The sequence below is a fragment of the Python bivittatus genome, unplaced genomic scaffold, assembly GCF_059951505.1.
Source record: "Python bivittatus isolate LINGU-HERP-01145 unplaced genomic scaffold, Pbiv_v1 ctg000780_np1212, whole genome shotgun sequence".
In the NCBI taxonomy this organism is placed as follows: domain Eukaryota; kingdom Metazoa; phylum Chordata; class Lepidosauria; order Squamata; family Pythonidae; genus Python; species Python bivittatus.
The window spans coordinates 4,020,800-4,041,520 of NW_028277108.1; the positions used below are offsets into that span (position 1 = coordinate 4,020,800).

The following is a 20,721-nucleotide window of genomic DNA, read 5'->3' on the forward strand; positions in this document are numbered from 1 at the left end:
TGCGGGAAAATCAGAGAAGACAGTGCTGTGTAGTTGGAGGAGAAACAAGATGCAAAACTAACAAATACGTTACCAAAGCCCTTCAGATAATGTGGTGTCTTAAAGCACAGACGCAAATGAACAAGGATTAGTTTACTGATTGGCTCCCCGTGAGAAATTAACGAGGGCGGCCTGTTTCTACTGCAGCCAATGACTGCAATTTGTATGGCAGAAGGCATAGTTCAGTGTTTCTCAGTCTCAGCAACTTTACGGGGTGTGGACGTCCACTCCCAGAACTCCCCAGCCTTTAACCACAATGGAGCAATTTTCCTTCTATTCTAGGCAAGCGCTATTATTATTATTATTATTATTATTTTTTGCCAACAGCTCAGAGTATAAACTGAATTTAGATTAGTTTAAGCCGCTTTATCTCTCATTCCTCTGTAGAGAACATGAGAGAGCTGCAACTGCACTTTCTTAATGCCGCTGTTAGCGAAGGACGATTATTACTGTAGTGTTTGTACTGGGACAGACTTGCACATCGGTGCTGCAAAGATAAATTCTTCTTCTTCTTCTTTTTTTTTTGCAGAGATAAGATGTGGTTGTTAATCATCACAGTGAGTTTGGTCCAAGGCCTCGTAACGTCAGGGGCACTTGAGAGGAGAAGAAGAAGTTTAGATCCAGAAACAGCCATGAATGTGGTAAGTTGTTACTGTTACCACTTTTATTTAAAACCTTTTCAGTAGTAGGTGCTGCATGTTAATTCTGTGCCCAATCTTCCTGAAGTTGGGTCTTCATTGAAAATTAGGATTGCAGAGGATGCGAAAGCTTTATTTAAAAACCTGACACTCTGTTTTTTCTGCAAGTTTGCCCCAATCAGGAGCAGTTTATAACAAGTAAAAGCAAAACAGTACAATAAAATGCAGAGTTTGTAAAGGGCATTAACCTTAATATCACTCCTGGTTCTGCCAAGTTCTCGTGAAATACATATCCCAAAGGGGAAACATTCCTGATTTTTCACTCTGAGCCCAAAGTAAATGTAATACTTTGAAATAGCTTATTAAAGCCTTGGAGTCTGATAGATGGGTAGATTTTCTCCATTTTGTGTAAAGAGTAGACTTCTGATTCCTGATTTTAATTCGTAGAGATATATGCTGCCTTTCTACACCAGCAAGTATCAAGGTGACTAACTTAAAAGAAAATTAAAATGACAGAAACTATAAAGTGAAAAACAGAATCTAAAATGGCTACTAAGATTAATAAAAGCCTGGCGTAAAAGGTGCAGCTTTACAGGTTTCCCAAATGCTGAGTGAGCAAGGCCCGATGCCAGAGAGCAGGGATCCACCTGTCAGAAAGAGGACTGTTCATACATCTTCAAAAGGGCCACTCCTACAGATCTTAACAGTTGGATAGCTTCATAACAGGTGTAGTGGTGGTTTATATAATCGGGCCCTGAGCTGTTTGGGGCAATATCTTAAACTGTGCTTGTAAGCACTTGGCAGCCAGCCCAGATCTTTCAATATAGACATTTTTGGTAGAGTAGCTGCCACGTTTTGCACCAATTGTTACTTCTGGATGCTTTTCAAGGGTAGCCCATGTTACAGTAATCCAGACAATGTGATTGGATGTAGATGTGGCTACCTGTTGTATCTGCGTTGTCTAGTAGGTACATAGAATGGCATTTGGGCACCACCTTTCTGCAGTTGTTAAACCATTTGTTAAACAACTCTGAAGGTTAAAGCGTGTTGATAGTTACTCAAGGTACTGATCAGATACAGAGCTGAATTGCTTCAGCTTTATTGCTTTATTTTGGTTCAACGCTCATCAGATAGTTTGCAATGGATAGCTGATTTGCACATGAATGGGACTTTTTAACGTTTACCATAAAAAATACCTAGTTTGTGATTTGTTTTCATCCTTTGGTACATAGAATTTGCTGTTTTATATGACTTGTTCTTAGATAAGAGAAATAAAATGTCTAGACCAGCCTTTTCCAACCTCTCTAGATGTTTTGAGACAGCAAATTCTCCAAAATGTCTAGCTAGCATTGCCAGAAGATGGGAATTCTAGGAGTAGCAGTCCAAAACATTTGGAGAGCACTAAGTGGGGAAAGGCTGGCCTAGGCACTTCAGAATAATTTAGTAATGTACAACACCATCTTTGATTTGCTTCTCTTTTAGAGTGAAATTATTGTATACAGAGGATATCCCAGTGAGGAATATGAGGTCATGACAGATGATGGGTACATCCTATATATTAACAGAATTCCTCATGGGAAAATAAGTCAGAAAACCAAGGGTGAGTGTATGTTTGTAAACAGATAATAGAGTATTATAAAAGTATATAAATCACTTATAAATATTATAAATGTGTGTACTTTTTAAAATGATTGTTTCTTGCTTTGGAGAGAGCAAAAAAATATATCTTTGCTGTAGGTAAAAGGGGGGAAGATAAAGGAAAGATTTGTCTATTTAGCAACTTTAGGCTTCCAGTATATCCTATAGGAAAAATTATTGGTCCAAAACTTACTTTGCCACCCTATGGATTGAGGTTCCCCCTAAGATCTGAACAGCTCCCACCCTGCTGGTGGTTTGAAGGGGCCTGAAGACCTGGCTCTTCACCCAGGCCTTTGGTGGGGATGGCTGAAGCCTCTTTTTAACTTAGGTTTTTTTTGTTGTTGTTGTTCCCATCCAGTTTGTTATTCTGCTATCTCAACCATTTTCTGTTCTTGTCATTTTTATTGTCATCTTTTCATGTTTTAAATTATTTGTAGACCACCCAGAGTTGCTGGGAGTCGGGTGGCATATAAATTTAATAAATAATAATAAACATAATATGTTCATACAATTATTTATTTGTTTGATTTAAGGCATAGACTGGTTCATTCAATAAATAATTCTTTAACCATGGCTTAAAGGAACATGGGAACCTAATCACAAATTCATGAGTTCTTCTGAGAGAGTCTCTTTAAAGAGATTATATTCACATTCAGTCTGTTATGCATTGAGTTCCATTGTCATTCAAAGAAAGCTTTGGAATGAACTTTCTTGCCTTTGGGGAGGATACCATTGTCCTGCTTGTAACTATGTGTAAAATGCTTCCCTTTCAGAACCGAAACCAGTTGTGTTTCTGCAGCATGGTTTGCTTGCTGATAGCAGTGTCTGGGTGACCAACCTAGACTACAACAGCCTGGGTTTTGTGCTAGCTGATGCTGGTTATGACGTTTGGTTAGGGAACAGCAGAGGAAACACTTGGTCCAGAAAACACGTCAACTATACCACGAAGCAACAAGAATTCTGGATATTCAGGTAGACACATTTGCTAAACATTGGGCATTTCTTGGGTATACACCTCTACTTAGCCCTTTCTTTATGTGCCATGTGCCTGCTTTTTATAGTTTTATTAATGAAAATGTGTGTGTGTGCATCTATATCTATATATCAGCATATGTATGTATGTGTACAGAGTTCACTGGAGTTGGGCAGCCAATAAATTTAAATAAATAATGATAATGATAATAATATAGCCTATGGTAAGTTTAAAATGATTTTTAAAAGCTTTTTTCCTTTTGTAAAAAAGTCAATGGGGAAGCCGGCAGGGAAGATTGCAAGTGGAAGAGATGGAGGGGAGCTGAAATCTTTCTGCGGTCTGAAGATTTGAGCTCTGTTTCTCAGCCACATGAAGGATTTCCCCTCAGTGCATGGAGGGGAAGGGAAACCCATCAGCGGTCTGCTGAAGCGGAGCTTAAATCATGAAGATTTGTGATGGACTGTATCTGCGGGGGGGGGGGGATGATATGGTGGATTGCAGTGGAGAGCCAGGTTCTCAGGAAGGGAAGGGGGGAGACGGGGCAGCACAGTCCAGAGCAGGGCCTGGGAAGAGGGAGAGACTTAGGGTAGCCACTCCCTAGGATCTCCCAGGGTATATCCATTGGGTTAGTGGAGTACAGATTTAGTCTGGCAAGTTTCTGTCTAGATGGCGTAAGCAATAAAAGAACTGAACTTGGTTGGATTGTTTCCCTCTTGTTCTTGGGCCTGACAAGATTTGAGCTCTGTTCCTCCAGCCTCACAAAAGGATTTCCCCTCCGTGTATGGAGGGGAGGGGAAACCCTTTGGTGGGCTGCAGGAACATTTGAGAGCAAAAGGGCTGCCTGCCAGGAGGATTTCAGCTCCATGCACATTTGTACTTGGATTGCAGTTATTGAGTAACGCAGTCACGTGGGTGTCTCACTTAATGACCGCTTCACTCAACAATCGAGATTCCAGTCCCAATTGTGGTCGTTAAGGGAGAACTACCTGTAGTCTTTTAAAACAAGCCTCATCTCTGTTGCAAGAGAATAAGCTAAATCAGAAGTCTCTTGATAGGTCCATAAAGGAGGCGTGGCTTGAACCCTGGTATCTTTCCATCATACTGGCTGGATAATATTTCAGTGCATGGAGGCCTGGATAATATGGGTCCTACTTCATTATGTTATGTGTAAATCTGATGGATTCCCCTCTCCTCTGTAGTTTTGATGAAATGGCTGTGTATGACCTTCCTGCTTCAATAAACTTTATACTGAACAAAACTGGTCAGGAGCAACTCTTCTACGTTGGCCATTCTCAAGGCACCACGATAGGTAGGTTAGCAAACTACTTACTACACATTGGCAATTTTAATAGCTACACAGGTGAAGTTGAATTTCATAATGCTTATCCGTGAAGAAGTAATTACACTGAACGCAGGTAAATGATCACCTTGAATAGTATTCCTCAATTTGATGTTTTCCAGATGTGTTATGACTGCAGCTTATGGAATGTATAACCTGGAGGGCAAAGATTAGGAAAGACAGATTTTAAGTAATGGAAAGTATGTATGTATGAAGGCTTGAATGAGGAGTTTAAAGTTTTGAAGTGGCTCTGGACTGAATTAAGATATCTTGGACCATTTGAATGCCCCAACTTTAGTTGAAAAAACTGGGAGGAGAGAAGAACTCTATAAAGTGATGTATGGAATATAGTATGTCTGCACAATTTGTTAAATCCTCCTTTTTTTGTTGCCTGCCTATTTTAAAAATGGCATCCCTTGTGTAACTAGTGGATCACTGATGAAAAACGAAATCCAGCTGTTCACAGCAGAAGAGGTTACACATCCAAATTCAGAACTTCTGAATTTAATCATTTTAAAAGCTGCTTTGGATTGATAAAGAAAAATGAATTAGAAATTCATTTAGACGGACAAACTAGTGGATCACTGATGAAAAACGAAATCCAGCTGTTCACAGCAGAAGAGGTTACACATCCAAATTCAGAACTTCTGAATTTAATCATTTTAAAAGCTGCTTTGGATTGATAAAGAAAAATGAATTAGAAATTCATTTAGATGGACAAAGTCCTCTTTGCCTTAATGACGCTAGCTATAAACAGTGTAAAAACTATAAAAGATGAGATACTGCTTGTATGGAACATGCAGCTAGTGTTCTTATATTGATTTTGTTCAACCATGTTGTTTGAGATCTATTCCTGTCTTTGTGTCTCTCCCTCCTCCAGCTTTCGCTGGATTTTCAGCTTTGCCACAGCTGGCAAAAAAGATAAAAATGTTTTTTGGGTTGGCAGCCGTTGCTACTGTAAAGTTTTCATCTGGCCCTTTGGCCAAACTTGGACTGCTTCCTGAACTGCTGGCCAAAGTAAGTGTTTTGTTTGAAATGTTTGCTGAAATCACAGAGTGCAAATATTAGGGGATGTAGCTAAATACTACATTTTTTTTTCTGTAAATACTTGAAGGAAAGACCAACATGCCTTTGAAGGAAAGTCTTAACAAGGAGCCCACTTTTAAACAAACACTGCCTATGACTTGAGATGTTCTTGGGCATCTCAGATGATTGTTGTCTATTCTCCCTACTCCTCTTTTCCTCGCAGTAGTAGAGAAGAATGAGGTTGAGTTGAGAGAGAGAGAGAGAGAAAGTGGTCCAAAGTCACTTTTTGAAGATGTCAATCACTCCAAAAAAACTATTGAAAGTTGTCCAGCAGAGATTTGGGGGGGGGGGGACCTCCAATCACTCCATATGGGGATTCTTGACCTTGTTACCTTTAAGGGCCCTGTTGTGCAGAGTCTTAAAATGACTATAAAGTAGGGGAAATCCTCATAATTTAAGAAACATCTGAGCTGCTATAGATTAGATTTAAGTTTGGGTGGAATATAGGAATTGAATTGTATTTCAAAAAAATGTTGAAAGCACTTCCTCTTCCGACTGAGATATTTAACTCCCAACTTATCTCCTTCTGGTGCAGACAAAAGCTTATGAGTTAAGCTAATCAAAACCTTGGTCACAGCCTTGCATGGATAAATTAAAAAACTAAATATTTATGCTGTGACCTACTTCTAGAGGACTTGTTCCAACTTGCACACTCAGGATTATTGCATGTTGTTTTATTAAGCTTTAAAGTTAATTGACATTCTTGGTAGTGATGCCAGTCATGTAACACTAGAGATAATTTTTGCTGTCAACTGGCTGTGGCTTGATTATTGAGCATGCTTTTGTAGGGCAGAGTTTACACTGAAGTACCATGAGATCAATATTAAAGCTATTGCTGGAAGATGTACCAATGCTTCCATGGGATGTATAAAATAAGCAGACTTTGATGATTCTGTAATTATAATATTTACCTTTTAAACAGTATACTATAGTACATTGGTTTGGGTCATTCTGCCAGTTGTAGATTGAGAATGAGAGATGATCAGTTGCTTCAAGTTCTCTATTGAGCTGGTGCCTGGAGAATACTTGAACTGAGGGTTGTGTGTTTTGCCTGTTGTTCTTACTACTGTGCAGTTCCACTGCCAACATCCTTGAAAAGATGAAGTACCCTCTTCAGATTGAAAAAATAATTACTGCTGGTCTTCTTGGCATAGGGATGGCCGTTTCAGTCTCACTGAAGTAGCCATGAAGACCCTGCTCAGATGGATTTATCTGCTGAAATTAATATAGAACTGGAGTGCACGGATTTTGTGCAATGTCCAGAGTGCCTCCAAAAGCTCTATTTTTTATCAAAAAAATGATTATACTAATTCTATTGTATTAAATCAAATGTAGTATTTTCACTGTGTCTTGGCCTCAGCTTCTTTTTAGAATATGGGTCCCTTCTAAGGCCCGCCCAAATTGCAGACTTCTGGACTAAATCATTGTTTTGAAAAAGGTAAATGCAAACATCCCCAAAAGCTCTTGGGGAAAACAGAGCTCTTTAAAGCAGATAGAGTAGGAACATGAAATATAGGACACAGAATAATGATCTAACGTTACAGGAAGACAAATTCTGGTTAAATATTAGGAAAAACTTCCTAACACTAAGAGCAGTTCAATCACAATATATTGGATATATGAAATAAAATGTATTTTTAAATTTTTGGGTGGTTTTCCATGTTGAAAGAAAATTAATAGATGTCCCTAATTAACTTAAATAGATTAACTAGATTAACTTCTACCCTAAATGGTAGAATTGACATTCCTTGAATTGGATATGTAGTAGTTTTATGTCTGTTAGTGGCTAGGGGGATTCATAACAGCAAGGAACAAAATGGTTTGCTTTGGACCAGCATAGGTGAATCCAGCCATTAAGACCTAGTAGAGCAGTGTTGTCCAAACTTGGCCACTTTAAGATGAGTGGACTTCAACTCCCAGAATTCCCCAGCCAGCATGGCTGGCTGGGGAATTCTGGGAGTTGAAGTCCACTCATCTTAAAATGGCCAAGTTTGGACAACACTGTAGTAGAGTATAAGAAGGAAGCCATTTCAGCTCACTCAGATGTGGTTAAAAACAACAATAGTAACATGTTAATCATATTTAGAAGCATCCTTATTTTCCAGCAAAGTGACCTATGTTCTATTATTCTTGTTTTGGCAGAAAATGTTTGGAACTAAACAGTTTCTTCCCCAGAACTCTGTTATGAGATGGCTTGCTACTCACGTGTGTGACCATGTCTTACTTGACGATATTTGCGGCAACTTGTTTTTTCTCGTGTCCGGATTTAATGAGAAAAACCTAAACATGGTAAGAATGTGAATGAAAGAGCCTAAACATGTAAACTCTGTTTTGAAATGAAATGAATAAAGCTGTAAATGTAAACAAACAGCATTTATGTTATCAGGCAAATACTCTTCTCTAAGCTAATATCTCAGCTATTTGGCAATGAAAGACTAAGAATCAGGGCTAGCTTAAGAATGGCAAGATGGTATCTCAGGTGCTAAAGATTCCCTCAGGTGAAGTTGAACTGTTCTTTTTTTTTCCCCCCCCTTCAGTTGCCTAAATTAGCCTAGTTAATCTCAGTTAATCCAAGAACTGGTCAGGACCAGCCCTTCTTAGCCCTTTTGAGATTAGCCAAGGTCAATTACATTCAGACACCATAATGTCCAAATGTGAAGTCCTGATGCACTTTTTTCCTTCAGACCAACTTTTCAAAATTGTTACCCTTGGTTACAGCTAATCATTTCACTATTGGTTTCAGAGCCGAGTAGATGTATATTCAGCGCATTGCCCAGCTGGAACATCTGTCCAGAATATGATTCACTGGAGTCAGGTAGAGTCGAAATCCCCAGGCTGAGAAATGCTTGCTGCTGTGGTGCTTAGGTTATTTGCTTGCATTTATTGCTCATGACTCCAATACTTGCTTTCAACTCTGTTGCAATTTGGCACGTGCTTTTCTAGGAATAAGTCCAACTGAACTCTGTAGGTCTTACTTCTAAGGAAATTCTCCCCAGCAGGATGGGGCTGTTCGGATTACTCAGTGCAATTATTTGCAGCTAAATCCTGGATACGTACCAGCCTGGGAAGACTCTGGAAAATATACAGAGCTATCTATTTTTCTCAAGGATTGGGTGGGTAAACAAGTGTTACAGGAAAAATGCAACATCTGATTATTTTTCTTTCCCTACACATAATAAATGCCTCTGAGCAGAAAGGCAGTGTATAGGATGGATGGATGGATGGATGGATGGATGGATGGACGAACAACACGAATGAACAAATGAATAAATAAATGAATATTTTTTCGTGAAAGATACACACTCTAAATGTGACTTAACTCTATTTTCAGGCTGTAAAGTCTGGGGAACTCAAAGCATTTGACTGGGGAAGCAGAAAAGAAAATATGGTTCACTATAACCAGGTAAGAATTTCCAAAGGGATGGACATATTAGACTGCTGTATTGATTACTAATGTGTAATGCTTTTTTTTCCTTTGCAAATACATAACTTTTCTTATAAATGGCCACATCCTGTGATTAGGTGTCTCCTGCTTCCCCATTTATAATTGTGCTTTCAGGGCAAAAATTCTCCATTTGTATCTACTTAGAGACCTAATCATCCATGGAAGCCTGTTTCACATAAAAGTAGGTATGTGGCTAATAAGGGAGAAGTCTTCTTAAGTGTGGAATCTGATTGTAATGGTTGATTCCCAAACTGATGAAGATTCAGAAAACCATCCTATATGTAGCCAGTTGCAAGCTGATCCATTATCATTATGAAAAGACACCCCCCCCCTTGTTGGATAACAGGAAGAAAATAAAAATGTACAAGGGGATAAATTAGTTCTACATTAGAAATTGTTCAGTTGTTGGCATTCTCATAACCTCTTCTGTTTCCTCTGAATAAATCTTGTTAAAGAGAACTTTTGCTTAAAGAGAATCACTTACAGTTTTGGGCAACCAAAGAGAGTGACATTCATCTGTGGAAGGCATTTCCCAGAAGCCATGCCTAGCATCCAAACTAATGACTTTTGGTACCAGCTAAGACTTTCTCTTAGCCTAGGCATTCTGTATCTAGAATTATTTTTTTCTGTTTGCCCAAATTTTACTAGGGTACTGGCACATATATGGATTTTTCCTGTAGTTTGTATTAAGAAATGGAATTATTTTTGTTGTTTTATATTGTATACGTGTGTGGTTTATTGTTTTTGTATTTTTACTGTTTTAATGTTTTATATAACTTGGAAATCAGCCCCCAAAACTTCAGTTATTGGGCAGATGTAAGTTTAGTAAACAAATATATAAGGACCATTGTGGCCGTATTTTTGTATGTTATATAGAATTTGTCCCTCTGTCTTTTGAGGGCTGGGGAAAAATGGGAATCATTTGTCAAAAATTCTAGTTTCCCTGAGATGATTTGTTGGGCAAGTCTGGGGAACCTCTGGCTTTCCAGATGTTGCCAAACTACAACTCCAGCCAGTTTGCTCAGTGGTCACATCAGGATGAGAATCTCTTTGGATGAAGAAGTCTTTGCAAACTGTTCTTTAACTTTATTTTCCTTTCTTCTTAGCCAACACCGCCTTTCTACAAAGTAAAAGAGATGCTTGTTCCAACAGCTATTTGGACGGGTGGCCATGACTGTCTCGCAGACCCAAAGGATGTTGCCCTCTTACTGACTCAGATCCCAAACTTAATATACCACAAGCACATCCCAGATTGGGAACATCTGGATTTCCTCTGGGGCCTTGATGCCCCACAACGCATGTTTAAAGATATGATTCAGTTGATGCAGAAACTTCAGTAGGCCCATTAATTACTTGGAATTGTAGTCCCAAAACACCAGCACAATTGTGAAAAGGAAGTCCAGTTTTTTGAATTCATACAGTATTAATCTGAACATATGCGTCTTGCAACACGTCAAGAAATGGAAATTTTGCACTAGTTATAAGTATTTAAATCCATGCAGCTTTAATGGAGAGGCAGAAATTAGGTCCTGAATGAAAACAAATGAGATGGTCTTTGAAATGAGGGAAAAGGAAGGGTGGGAGGATGACACTTTATTGCACCTTGCTAACATCCATGACACAGGCTAGGAAAGCTATTTTGGTTTTTAAAAGTCAGGGTTTGGGGGTTTTTGTTTTGTTTTGTTGGAGCAGATTCCTTCCAAGTGCACTTAAATGTTGATAAATTTGCATAGTTTGGATTTGGAATCATAACAGGATAATCCATGATTGTAATTAGTAATGATTTAAATTTAACGTCTTTCAAATCTACATTTCCTGCTCCTTTCAGAGCACATTCTTTGTTTGCTTAAAATGTGAAAGAAGTGTTTGGACAGCAGTGTCTTGGTTCTCTAAACACAAAAGGTCCTGGAACTTTTACAAAACCGATTCCCTGGCTTAAAATCCTCCTGTGGTCCAGGAATCTTGCAACCCATGCTTAAAGATGCACCTCTCAGTAATACTGGGAAAACACGTTTTCACTTGTTTCAGTAAAGAGAGCCTTGCAGGGCAGGCTTCTGAGTTATATTCAGAATTTTGGTAACAGATGCATGCTTTATGTTTATGGGGCCTTTGGAAGACCTGGGTGTTTTAGAGCAGTGTTGTCCAAACTTGGCCACTTTAAGATGAGTGGACTTCAACTCCCAGAATTCCCCAGCCAGCATGGCTGGCTGGGGAATTCTGGGAGTTGAAGTCCACTCATCTTAAAGTGGCCAAGTTTGGACAACACTTTTAGAGGGAGTGGGTATTTTAAAGGCAACATTGCATGCCACACTTATTTAAAAGACTTGTGTCATGGAAATAAACTCTTGATCTTTTGAAATGAAATATGCTCCCACTTCTTTTGTTGCTGTACTGCAAGTTTTGAATGTGTATTCGAATTAAATACTGAATGAAGTGGGTCGTCGGTCAGTGGGTGAACACATGTTTGGTCTATGGTGCTGGAAAGGAGCTTGGTTGCAATTGGAGCTTTTCACCCGCCAAGGAATGCAAAGTAGAGCAAGACAGAGCAGTAACTGAACCCAATGGAGATGGATGTTTTCCAGCCTAGCCCTAAACTTGTCAAATGGGATTTCTTCTCCCTAAGAATCTTAATGTCCTGTATGCTAGAGGTATGCAGATCATTTCAGATTCCAACCTTTGCCATATACATCTTACAGCTGTGTAACATGGAATGTTATGAAAATGTTTAAATAAGGACTCAGCGTTTAAAATTATGTGAATATTTCGCCCTTAAGTTTTCAGCTACATTTTAGAACCTTTTGCCACTTCTGTAACTTCACAGGCCCATAAGAAGTGGTGGAAAGGAGAAACCATTTTTAGCAACTCTTTGTATTCCTAAAGACACCTCAATTTCTCTGCATTGATGGCGTGGGCTACAATGGAACTGCCAGGGCATTGGTTCACTTGTTCTGATTTATTTTCCTTTAATTAATTCTATGAAATTCATTCAGCAGCTAAAGGGGTAGGATTACCAATGGATATGCTTGAAAGAAATAACTTTTTCTTCACAGTGGAGTACATCCAGTAACACAAGGAATCTTAATCTTGTTAGAGCAACCTCTATTCTAACTACTTCTCAAATTTTCCCCAGCCTGCTGTCCTCATGTGTGTCAAACTTCCATACGTACAATTCTTGGTCTCGTGGGAATGCTAGTTGGGAGGTTATGGGCGCTGAACCTCAACTTGTCTAGATGATACCATACTGGAAAAAGCTGACTTGACCATCCCTTTAAAACCTTATACTTGTCATGCTCTGTGTTGTACATCTCCAAGACATGGCACCTGCAAGCTGTTGTATTTCACAAGCAAATGTCAGGATTGGGGCTTGCTGACAGCCAATGTGGGCTAGTGGTAAAGGTATTGGACTGGCACTGGTGAGACCCAAGTTCTAGTCCCCCCTCAACCACAGAAGCTCAATAACCGACTCTTAGCCAGTCCTTTTTTTGTTAGCCTAAGGTTCCCCACAGGGGTGTTGTGGGGAAAACAGGAGGGTATACCCTTGCCTTGAGCTCCCGTTCTGAAAGCAGGCTGTACATCAAACTAACAAATAAATGTTGGATAATAAACAATGGGAATAAATCATACTGTGAAATGGAACCATGTTTGCCCGAAGTTGTTTGGTTTGTTTTCATCAAGCGTATCTAGAGAGGAGAGGAAGGGACAAAGAGATCTCTAGGGCCAAGCTTGACTCTGGGGGATTGTACCCATGCTGTTTCCATGGCAGAATTACGGAAGGGTTTACCTTTCCCTTTTGCTGAGATATTTCCCTGTTTCCCAATTGAGTCAATAGTTGTAGAATTTCCAGGTGGTTGCCCGCCTGAGTAGCGATAGCAAAATAGCGATTGGCAGTTTTGTTTCTGAGATGAGCCAAGACCAGCTAGGTGCTGCCATCTGCTGAGATGGATATTTGAACAGGAACGACGTGTGTGTGTGTTTTAAATAATAAGTTTATTCCATCAACACAGGAGAGCCATGTGAAAACATGGGCAATTACTGCCCCATAGGTGGTAAGTGTTAGACCTGGATCGAAGGTTTGAGTGTTTTGTGGCTGAAATCATACAGGGTTTCAGATGCCTCCCTCTTATATTTCAGAGGCCAATGATACTCAGGGTGAAAAAAACAATGTTGTGAATAAAACTCCAACCAGAATGTCTTTCAAAGGGAGCATCTGGTTTTGGTTTCAGGGTAATTTACCTCTTTGAATTGCTGAAGATGGTCTAGGTGCCCATTAACAAATATTAAAAATAATCATTCCATTGCTGCCTTTGGTTACAGTATAACCCACTGATTGTTGGGTAATAGTACTCATTCATGCCAGGCTTTGATAGAACATTTGGTTCCTTCTCATTACTCTGCTGCACCTAACATTTTTCTTTTTCATAGTAATTTTATTAAATATTACAATTAAAAAGATTAAAAACTATTAACCCCCAAATAATAAAAGAAAAGAAAATAGAAAGTGTAGAAAAGAAAAAATAGAAAAAATAGAAAAGGAACATTATATATAAAGAAATGGCTTCCCCCTTCATCACAAGTATAAAAATTGTAAGTTATCACCTATTAAAATACAACAAATGATCTTTTCTTCCCATATTTCATTTCTTATCTATAAACAAATCCTTAAAGCCTCATCATTCAGTCTTGGTCAGCAAAAGTCCATTAACGGTTGCCAGAGATAGCAACATATCTATTTTAAACTTGATCAAATAACCCAACTTTATATTCCTTCCTTTTACTTTTAACAATCTTGATTTTCAATCCTTTCAAATAATGTCTTAGAACTTGATTTCATTTTTTCTTTGTCTCTTTTCACCAAATTCTTCAAAGCTTTCTTTTTTGTAAATCCAATATAGGAAAGTTATCTAGATCACTCTTTTGGCTTGTTGTTTGTATATCCTTTTTAATTATAAAGACATCAGCTGATTTCATTTGTATATCCAGTGTAACATCTTTTTCCATATGGTTCTTGTAGCCTGTCATTTTTAAATCCACTTTCAGATCAGTCTCAGTCTTGTCCGGTAATACTTACTCCTTTTCCATAACATCTTTTAAAGGCAGTCTATCTAAAAGGGCAGACACTCTTAACCTTAACTTCTGGGTCCATTGTTCAAAAATATTATCCAGTGTTAAGGTATTTTGCTCCATTCTGTATTAATAAGTTAAACTTAAGTGTTCTTCTTGTAATCTTTAGTTCTTTCTGGTTCCCTCTAGTTTCCAACCTTCAAAGTCCCATCCTATCATTTTAAAAAAAAAATTCAAAACAAAAATATTTTCCCATGGGAAGGATTCTTACAATTAATCTCAAAATCTTATTTCAAATCTATTTGGACCCTTAATCCATTTGTAACTTTCCAAAATTAACATTCTAAACACCATTTTGCTGTTACCCCCCCCCCAAAAGAATTTTTCTAAGTCCTTAACTTGCACTTAAAACTTCTTTTGCTAAGGATTGAAGGAAACTCACCCAGTGAATGCCATAAAACTTGCCACTCTGAAAGGTCTTAATAGTCCAAAAGCAGTTAAAAAGTAATTCCAAAAGTGATTAAGAAATGACGTGCAGTTGAACTTTGTGTCCATATAGGCTACATTACAGCTGTGAGCTTACTTGGAATCCCTTGGTTCCTAGCTGCTTGACTTGCAAGCTGACCACAAAAACCTCGGTTCCTGCAGTCTACTCATGAGGAGAGCTGTCTGGAGTACATGTGGGGAATCTCACAATCTTTCCTTTCTCCAGAGAGATTTTGTCAGCCAGGATCCACCATCTGGCTGCCAAACTCCTCCATAATGCTGTCCCTGCTCCTTCATGGACATCCAGTTCACCATGATCCTCACCAGAAGTTGTGTGTGTGTTTGTCTTGTAACAGACAACAAATGCAATTCTTTTGAAAGCTTTTGAATTGGGAAAAGAAGCCTAGGTCAATGTTCCTGATCATGTAAATAAAGCAGAAGAAGACTGGTCACCTTATCCCAAATAGCATTTGAAGGATAGTAGGCAGGGAGAAAAGGAGATTGCTCATAGAAGTATAATTATAGCTGTAGGAAATGTTTTATAGGGCTAGGTTAAAACTGATGATAGGAACACCATTAAGGATGTTCAGCATGGCAGGAGTTCCTTCAAATTTACGACGAAGATTTTGGTTTGTGCTTATAAATTAAATAAGATTACTGATAGATGTGTATCCTCAAGATATTTTAGACCAGTGTTTCTCAAACTTGGCAACTTTAAGATGTATGGACTTCAACTCCCAGAATTTCCTAGCCAGCTTAAAGTTGCTGAGTTTGAGAAACAGTTTTAGACATTCAACTGCCAACATTCTGGCTATATGGGGTACACTGGTGAAAACTTATCTATTGACTTGCTATTTGCTTCTGGATAATTTAATAGATCACCTATACTAGCAATATATCCAATGGGCTCCACAAAGAACTGATTCCAATTTCAACAGTGGTGGCGAATCAATTTAAAGGAATTAATATTTAAGATAAAAATAATATTTGGAGGGTAGTGTCAGGCTCAGTCCAAGAACAACAGGGAAACAATCTAACCAAGTTCAGTTCTTTTATTGCTTACGCCATCTAGACAGAATCTTGCCAGACTAAATCTATGCTACACTAACCACTAATGGATATACTGTAGGAGATTCTAGGGGGTGGCTATCCTAAGTCTCTTCCTCTTCCCATGCTCCTGCTCTGGACTGTGCTGCCTCTTGTCTCCCCCCTTCCCTCCTGGACTGTGCTCCCTCCTTCCTGGTAACCCTGCTCTCTATTGCAATCCACCACATCATTCCCCCTTTTGTAGATACAATCCATCACAGGTACTGTAGCCAGGTATTCCTGGGGCTAGCAGTTTCTTAAAGTGGCCACTTACAAATATGACTGTATTCTCCAATGATAAATAAGCCTGGGTGCTAAATGTAGAAGCAACACGCCCCAATTAGATTAGATTATTTTTCTCACACCTGCAGAAGCAATACATACACTCCCATCCTGATTAGACTTGCATAGATGCACCCATACAAGATTTCACATGCTTACACACCATGATTAGTTCCCTGGTGAGAAAGTGAGCTCACACACACAGACACAGAGAAAGAGAGAGGCAACATACCATATCTCATTTTCTCAGACTTTGAACACAATTCCAAAGAAGCATTTGGCTGCAGTCAGCCTCCATTTTATTTTCTCTGGGGCCCATAGGCATTCTTGATTGATTGACTGATTCTGGTAGAAGGTGCTGGCTTGTTTTACTGCATGCCAAGTTCCCATTTAAAATACTATTAAAACATAAAAGCAGGTAGGTTGACAGAACCTGGCAGGTGCCCAGTGAGATGTCCATCAGCATCCTGTTGCTTGTCCCATTCTATGATTACAGAAAACAGACCTAAGACTGAGGTGGTACAAGGTACTCCAGTCTACTGGTTTTTGCATCATCTTTTTTTCAGATATATTTCAGAGCGGATTTTGCAGGGTATATACCTGTTCCCAGAATGCAGCACAGACAGGCATTTCATGGTTCCTATTTATTGCAATTCCCACTTTGCAAGTCCTGCACGTTATTGCTTCCTGACAGTCACTTTTTTGCTATTTAAAAAAAATGAAAGTGAAGCTTTAAATCTCCTTCAAGAAAAAGTTGCTGAAATTGAGGGCAATTAATCTGTGTAGTCAGAGCAGGAATGACGATGTTCACTAATAGTCAGCTGTGATTACTGTATTAGACAATGTTCTCTGCTGAGTTGGAAAGAATACGGTACAAAGGTAAAGTGAGATGGCAAAGTTTGTCTCATGGAAATGGGGCTAGAGGGATGGGAGAGAAAAATCTCATTCCCTCCCCCCCCCCCATGACTTTGGATAAGTGGCTATTTTGCTTTTGACCAGGTATCAAGTCCTGGTGGGACCCCAACTCCATAGAAAACGTTTTCTGTGTTGTGGATTCAGTCTGAAGAAGGAGCACACTGCTGAAGAGAAGAACCATGTTTACTACAACAATAACTGGGTGCCTGCTTCACAAGAAAGAGGGAAATAAAGATGTTTATAGAAACTGAGGGCTACAAGGCGGGAATCCTAGGGATCTGATTTATTGGCCAGTTTGGGGAAGCCAGGCAGATCCTTGTCTACAGTGTGCTGCTACCTTCTTTATTTTGGGTGAAATTCAGGAACAGCCTGTTGTTTAAATTATAATCAAGTATTTATTTCTGTCACAAGATGGTGCTGCAGTACGTAGCCATAGTGCTTTCTAATTACTATTATGTGAGGGTTTTTTTAGCTTTGAGAATTCTCATCCTAAAAGAGTTTTCTCCCAAATGCATTGGAGTACTACAACCAGAGTGGGTTCCTTCCTTCCTTCCTTAGAACACACCATTCCCCTTTTTTAAAAAGTGATCTCCAAGGACCCCCTTCGATTGGATGAGGCTAATTAAATTTTCCTCCTCCGTTTGGAGGCATAGCATTTAGAGAGAAATTTAAAGGGCAAAATAGGCCAACATTTCCAGCCCATTTTTGTAGGGTGAGACTTTGGGGGAAAGTTTAAGGGGTGAAATGCAAGCATTCAAGGGACTCATTTTCCCCATAACTGTTCCTAAATGTCAGGTGGGGGAGCTTTATGGTTTGTAGACTGTATAAAACTCCCACCACTGGACTGTAGCCTCTGTCACTTCAAATTATATGCAATACTGGCTGCATTTCTGGACATACTTCTCTGAAAAGGCAAAAGCCTCACAGTCAGTTCTGTGTTTGAGGATACAGCTGAGCTGCTGATTATTTTAGGAGATATTTAAAAATCAGGTTTAAGATGCAGGAGTAGTTCCAACAAGCCTGTATATCATTGGGTTTTTCTACACTTAGGCTACCATCCAATAGTCCCTGGAAGGGGCTGGCCTTGATGTTACTGGATAGCATGGATCTCTACATTGGTAGTGAGAAGAGAGCTCCATATCCTGAAGAGGAAGGCAGGTCCTGTGGGACCCTCCATGTCCTTGCTTATGATAGTGATCCAAACATGAAACAAGGACAAATAAAACAAATGTGGCAGATCTAGGTAGGCTTTCTTTCCATGGACCTAAAGATCTTCCAGTTTGAAATGTGCCTTTGACACGGACAAGAGGTCCAAGGGGAAAGAACAAAAAGCAAACACAATCATGGACTAGGCAGACACTGAGGAAGGCTTTGGAGATTTGGAGTCTCTTGCATTGGACCTTCCTGCACTCACGTATCTAATCTAACTACATAAGTGGCTGAATGTATAAACTGAGTCCATTCAGAAGCAACAGATTTGAGCCTATCTGGTAGTTCTGGCTGTGAAATTACATGATGGCCCATTTGCATGTTGAGGCTTGGACTTTCTCAAGTTGGTGCTCTCTTCACTCATCCCCTCAGTAGAGGAGCCAAAGAGTCAGTCACTAAGAAGTTCTTGCTTGCTTTGACCACATAAAAGAAGTGTTATGTATGGTTTTGTATTTATATCAATCTATATACTACTAAAACTCTCATGTCTGATTGTTTGTAACCTTCAACTGGCAAAATGGTGCATCACGGGGCAACAATTTTTGAATCAAGGTACCTCACAGAATGCATCCGAAATCTGGACCCATTACTCCCTGGAATAGGAATCTGGCAAATTTTATAGAACATATTATGAGATAAAAATTATCATAAAACATTTTATGACATAATACAACATCTCATAAAACATTTCCTGTGGTCAGCTCCTGATGTTTGACTGTGCTATACAGTTCAATATGAATGACATGGGCTATTTTCAAGGCAGATACATCTCTGAGTATCTCCCAGAATTTTTAAGAACTTTTCAAGCAAAGGCAGTACATTAGAAGCTCTGCCATTGTTGAAGTCATTGAGGAATTTGGTCAGGAAATATCTCCAAAATGATGACCCAGTCTTCCTTCTATTGCAGAGCTGTGTAGAGTTCTCCAGTGGTCTTCCAGTTATAAAGCTAGTGACCTTGGTGTGCCCTGTACCTTTAGGCCAGACTAATTTGCCAAAATGTGATAAGTTTCACACATATATGACTCTTTCCTTTTATTGGAGTTAGGGGAAACACCATTGATACAGTCATTTTCATGTTACAGAAAACATGCAATTCTATGCTCAAATGTGAATTTATGGAAAGCACAGCAGGGGCATTGGCAACTGGCAAGTCATGTTGATATACTAGCCCTGGTTTAGTCATGATGGCTTGAATCAAGGGGTCATCTTCCCCAGAGTTCTATTTCCACAGTTGATAAACCAGATACAGTGGTACCTCGGGATACGAACTTAATCCGTTCCGTGACTCTGGGCGTATCCCGAGTTGGTCGTAACCCGAAGGAAATTTCCCCATAGGGTTCAATGTAAATCCGGTTAATCCGTTCTGCCCTCTGAATTTGGTCGCACCCCGAGGCAAATTTCCCCATAGGGTTCAATGTAAATCCGGTTAATCCGTTCCGCCCTCCGCCCGAATTTGGTCGCAACCCGAGGCAATTTCCCATAAGGTTCAATGTAATTACCGTTAATCCGTTCTGGCGTCCACGGACCACACGGAAAGCGGCCGGGCGCGGCGTGGTGCGGCGCGAAAATGGCCGGGTGCAGCGCGGCGCGAAAACGGCCCGGCGCGGCGCGGCGCGGTGTGGCGCGAAAACAGCCCGGCGCGGCGCGAAAACGGCCGCGGACCACGCGGCAGGGCCGGAAAAACAGCCGCGGACCACGTGGCACGGGCGGAAAAATGGCCGCGGACCACGTGGCACGGGCAGAAAATGGCCGCGGACCACGTGGCACGGGCGGAAAATGGCTCGTACCCCGAGGCGGAGTTCGCAAACCGAGGTAAAATTTTGGGGCCAGAGCTGGTCGTAACCCGAAAAATTCACAAGCAGAGGCGTTCGTATCCCGAGGTATCACTGTACTTCTGAGGCATTTGTAAGTGGGGCAGATGATACTCAGTTATACATCTCCATCCTGGGTGACTTGAGTGATGCCGTGACCACCCTTTCGCGGTTCCTGGAGGCTGTGGGGATCTGGATGGAGTGCAACAGGCTTCAGCTGAACCCTTGTAAGACAGAGTGGCTGTGGATTGGAGGCCCCTCTGCATCCGAGGATTTACTATCTTTGGTTTTGGACAGGGTTGCACTGCCCCAGACATACCCAGTGCATAATCTGGGGGTCCTCCTGGACTCATGATACCTGTTTGAAGAGCAGGTGGTAGTCGTGGCCTAGAGGACCTTTGCCCGACTTGGTGTGGTGCACCAGTTATACCCTTTCCTGGATCAGGAGGCCCTCCAGTCAGTCAATCACGCCCTGGTCATCTCTCAGCTAGACTATTGCAATGCGCTCTATATGGCGCTACCCTTGAAGAGTATCTGGAAGCTACAGCTGGTTCAAAATGTGGCTGCACAGACTATCTTGGGTGCTGCAAAGATGGCACATATAACACCTTTGCTGTGAGAGCTGCATTGCGTCCCTGTTTGCTTCCAGGTCCAGTTCAAGGTGTTGCTTATTACCTTTAAAGCCCTACATGGCATGGATCCAGGCTACCTGA

General features: G+C 40.2%; 1 protein-coding gene across 1 annotated transcript; it reads left to right on the forward strand.

Annotated features, from left to right (window-relative positions):
* Nucleotides 1-242: 242 nt before the first annotated feature.
* On the forward strand, nucleotides 243-11,344 carry LOC103063238 (putative lysosomal acid lipase/cholesteryl ester hydrolase). Its single transcript, XM_088128960.1, has 10 exons — nucleotides 243-321; nucleotides 569-680; nucleotides 2,160-2,277; nucleotides 3,089-3,287; nucleotides 4,488-4,597; nucleotides 5,508-5,644; nucleotides 7,856-8,002; nucleotides 8,457-8,528; nucleotides 9,045-9,116; nucleotides 10,265-11,344. Exons 1-10 carry the CDS (start codon nucleotides 296-298, stop codon nucleotides 10,496-10,498), a joined length of 1,227 nt encoding a protein of 408 aa, XP_087985086.1. The 5' UTR covers nucleotides 243-295; the 3' UTR covers nucleotides 10,499-11,344.
* The last annotated feature ends 9,377 nt before the right edge of the window (nucleotides 11,345-20,721 follow it).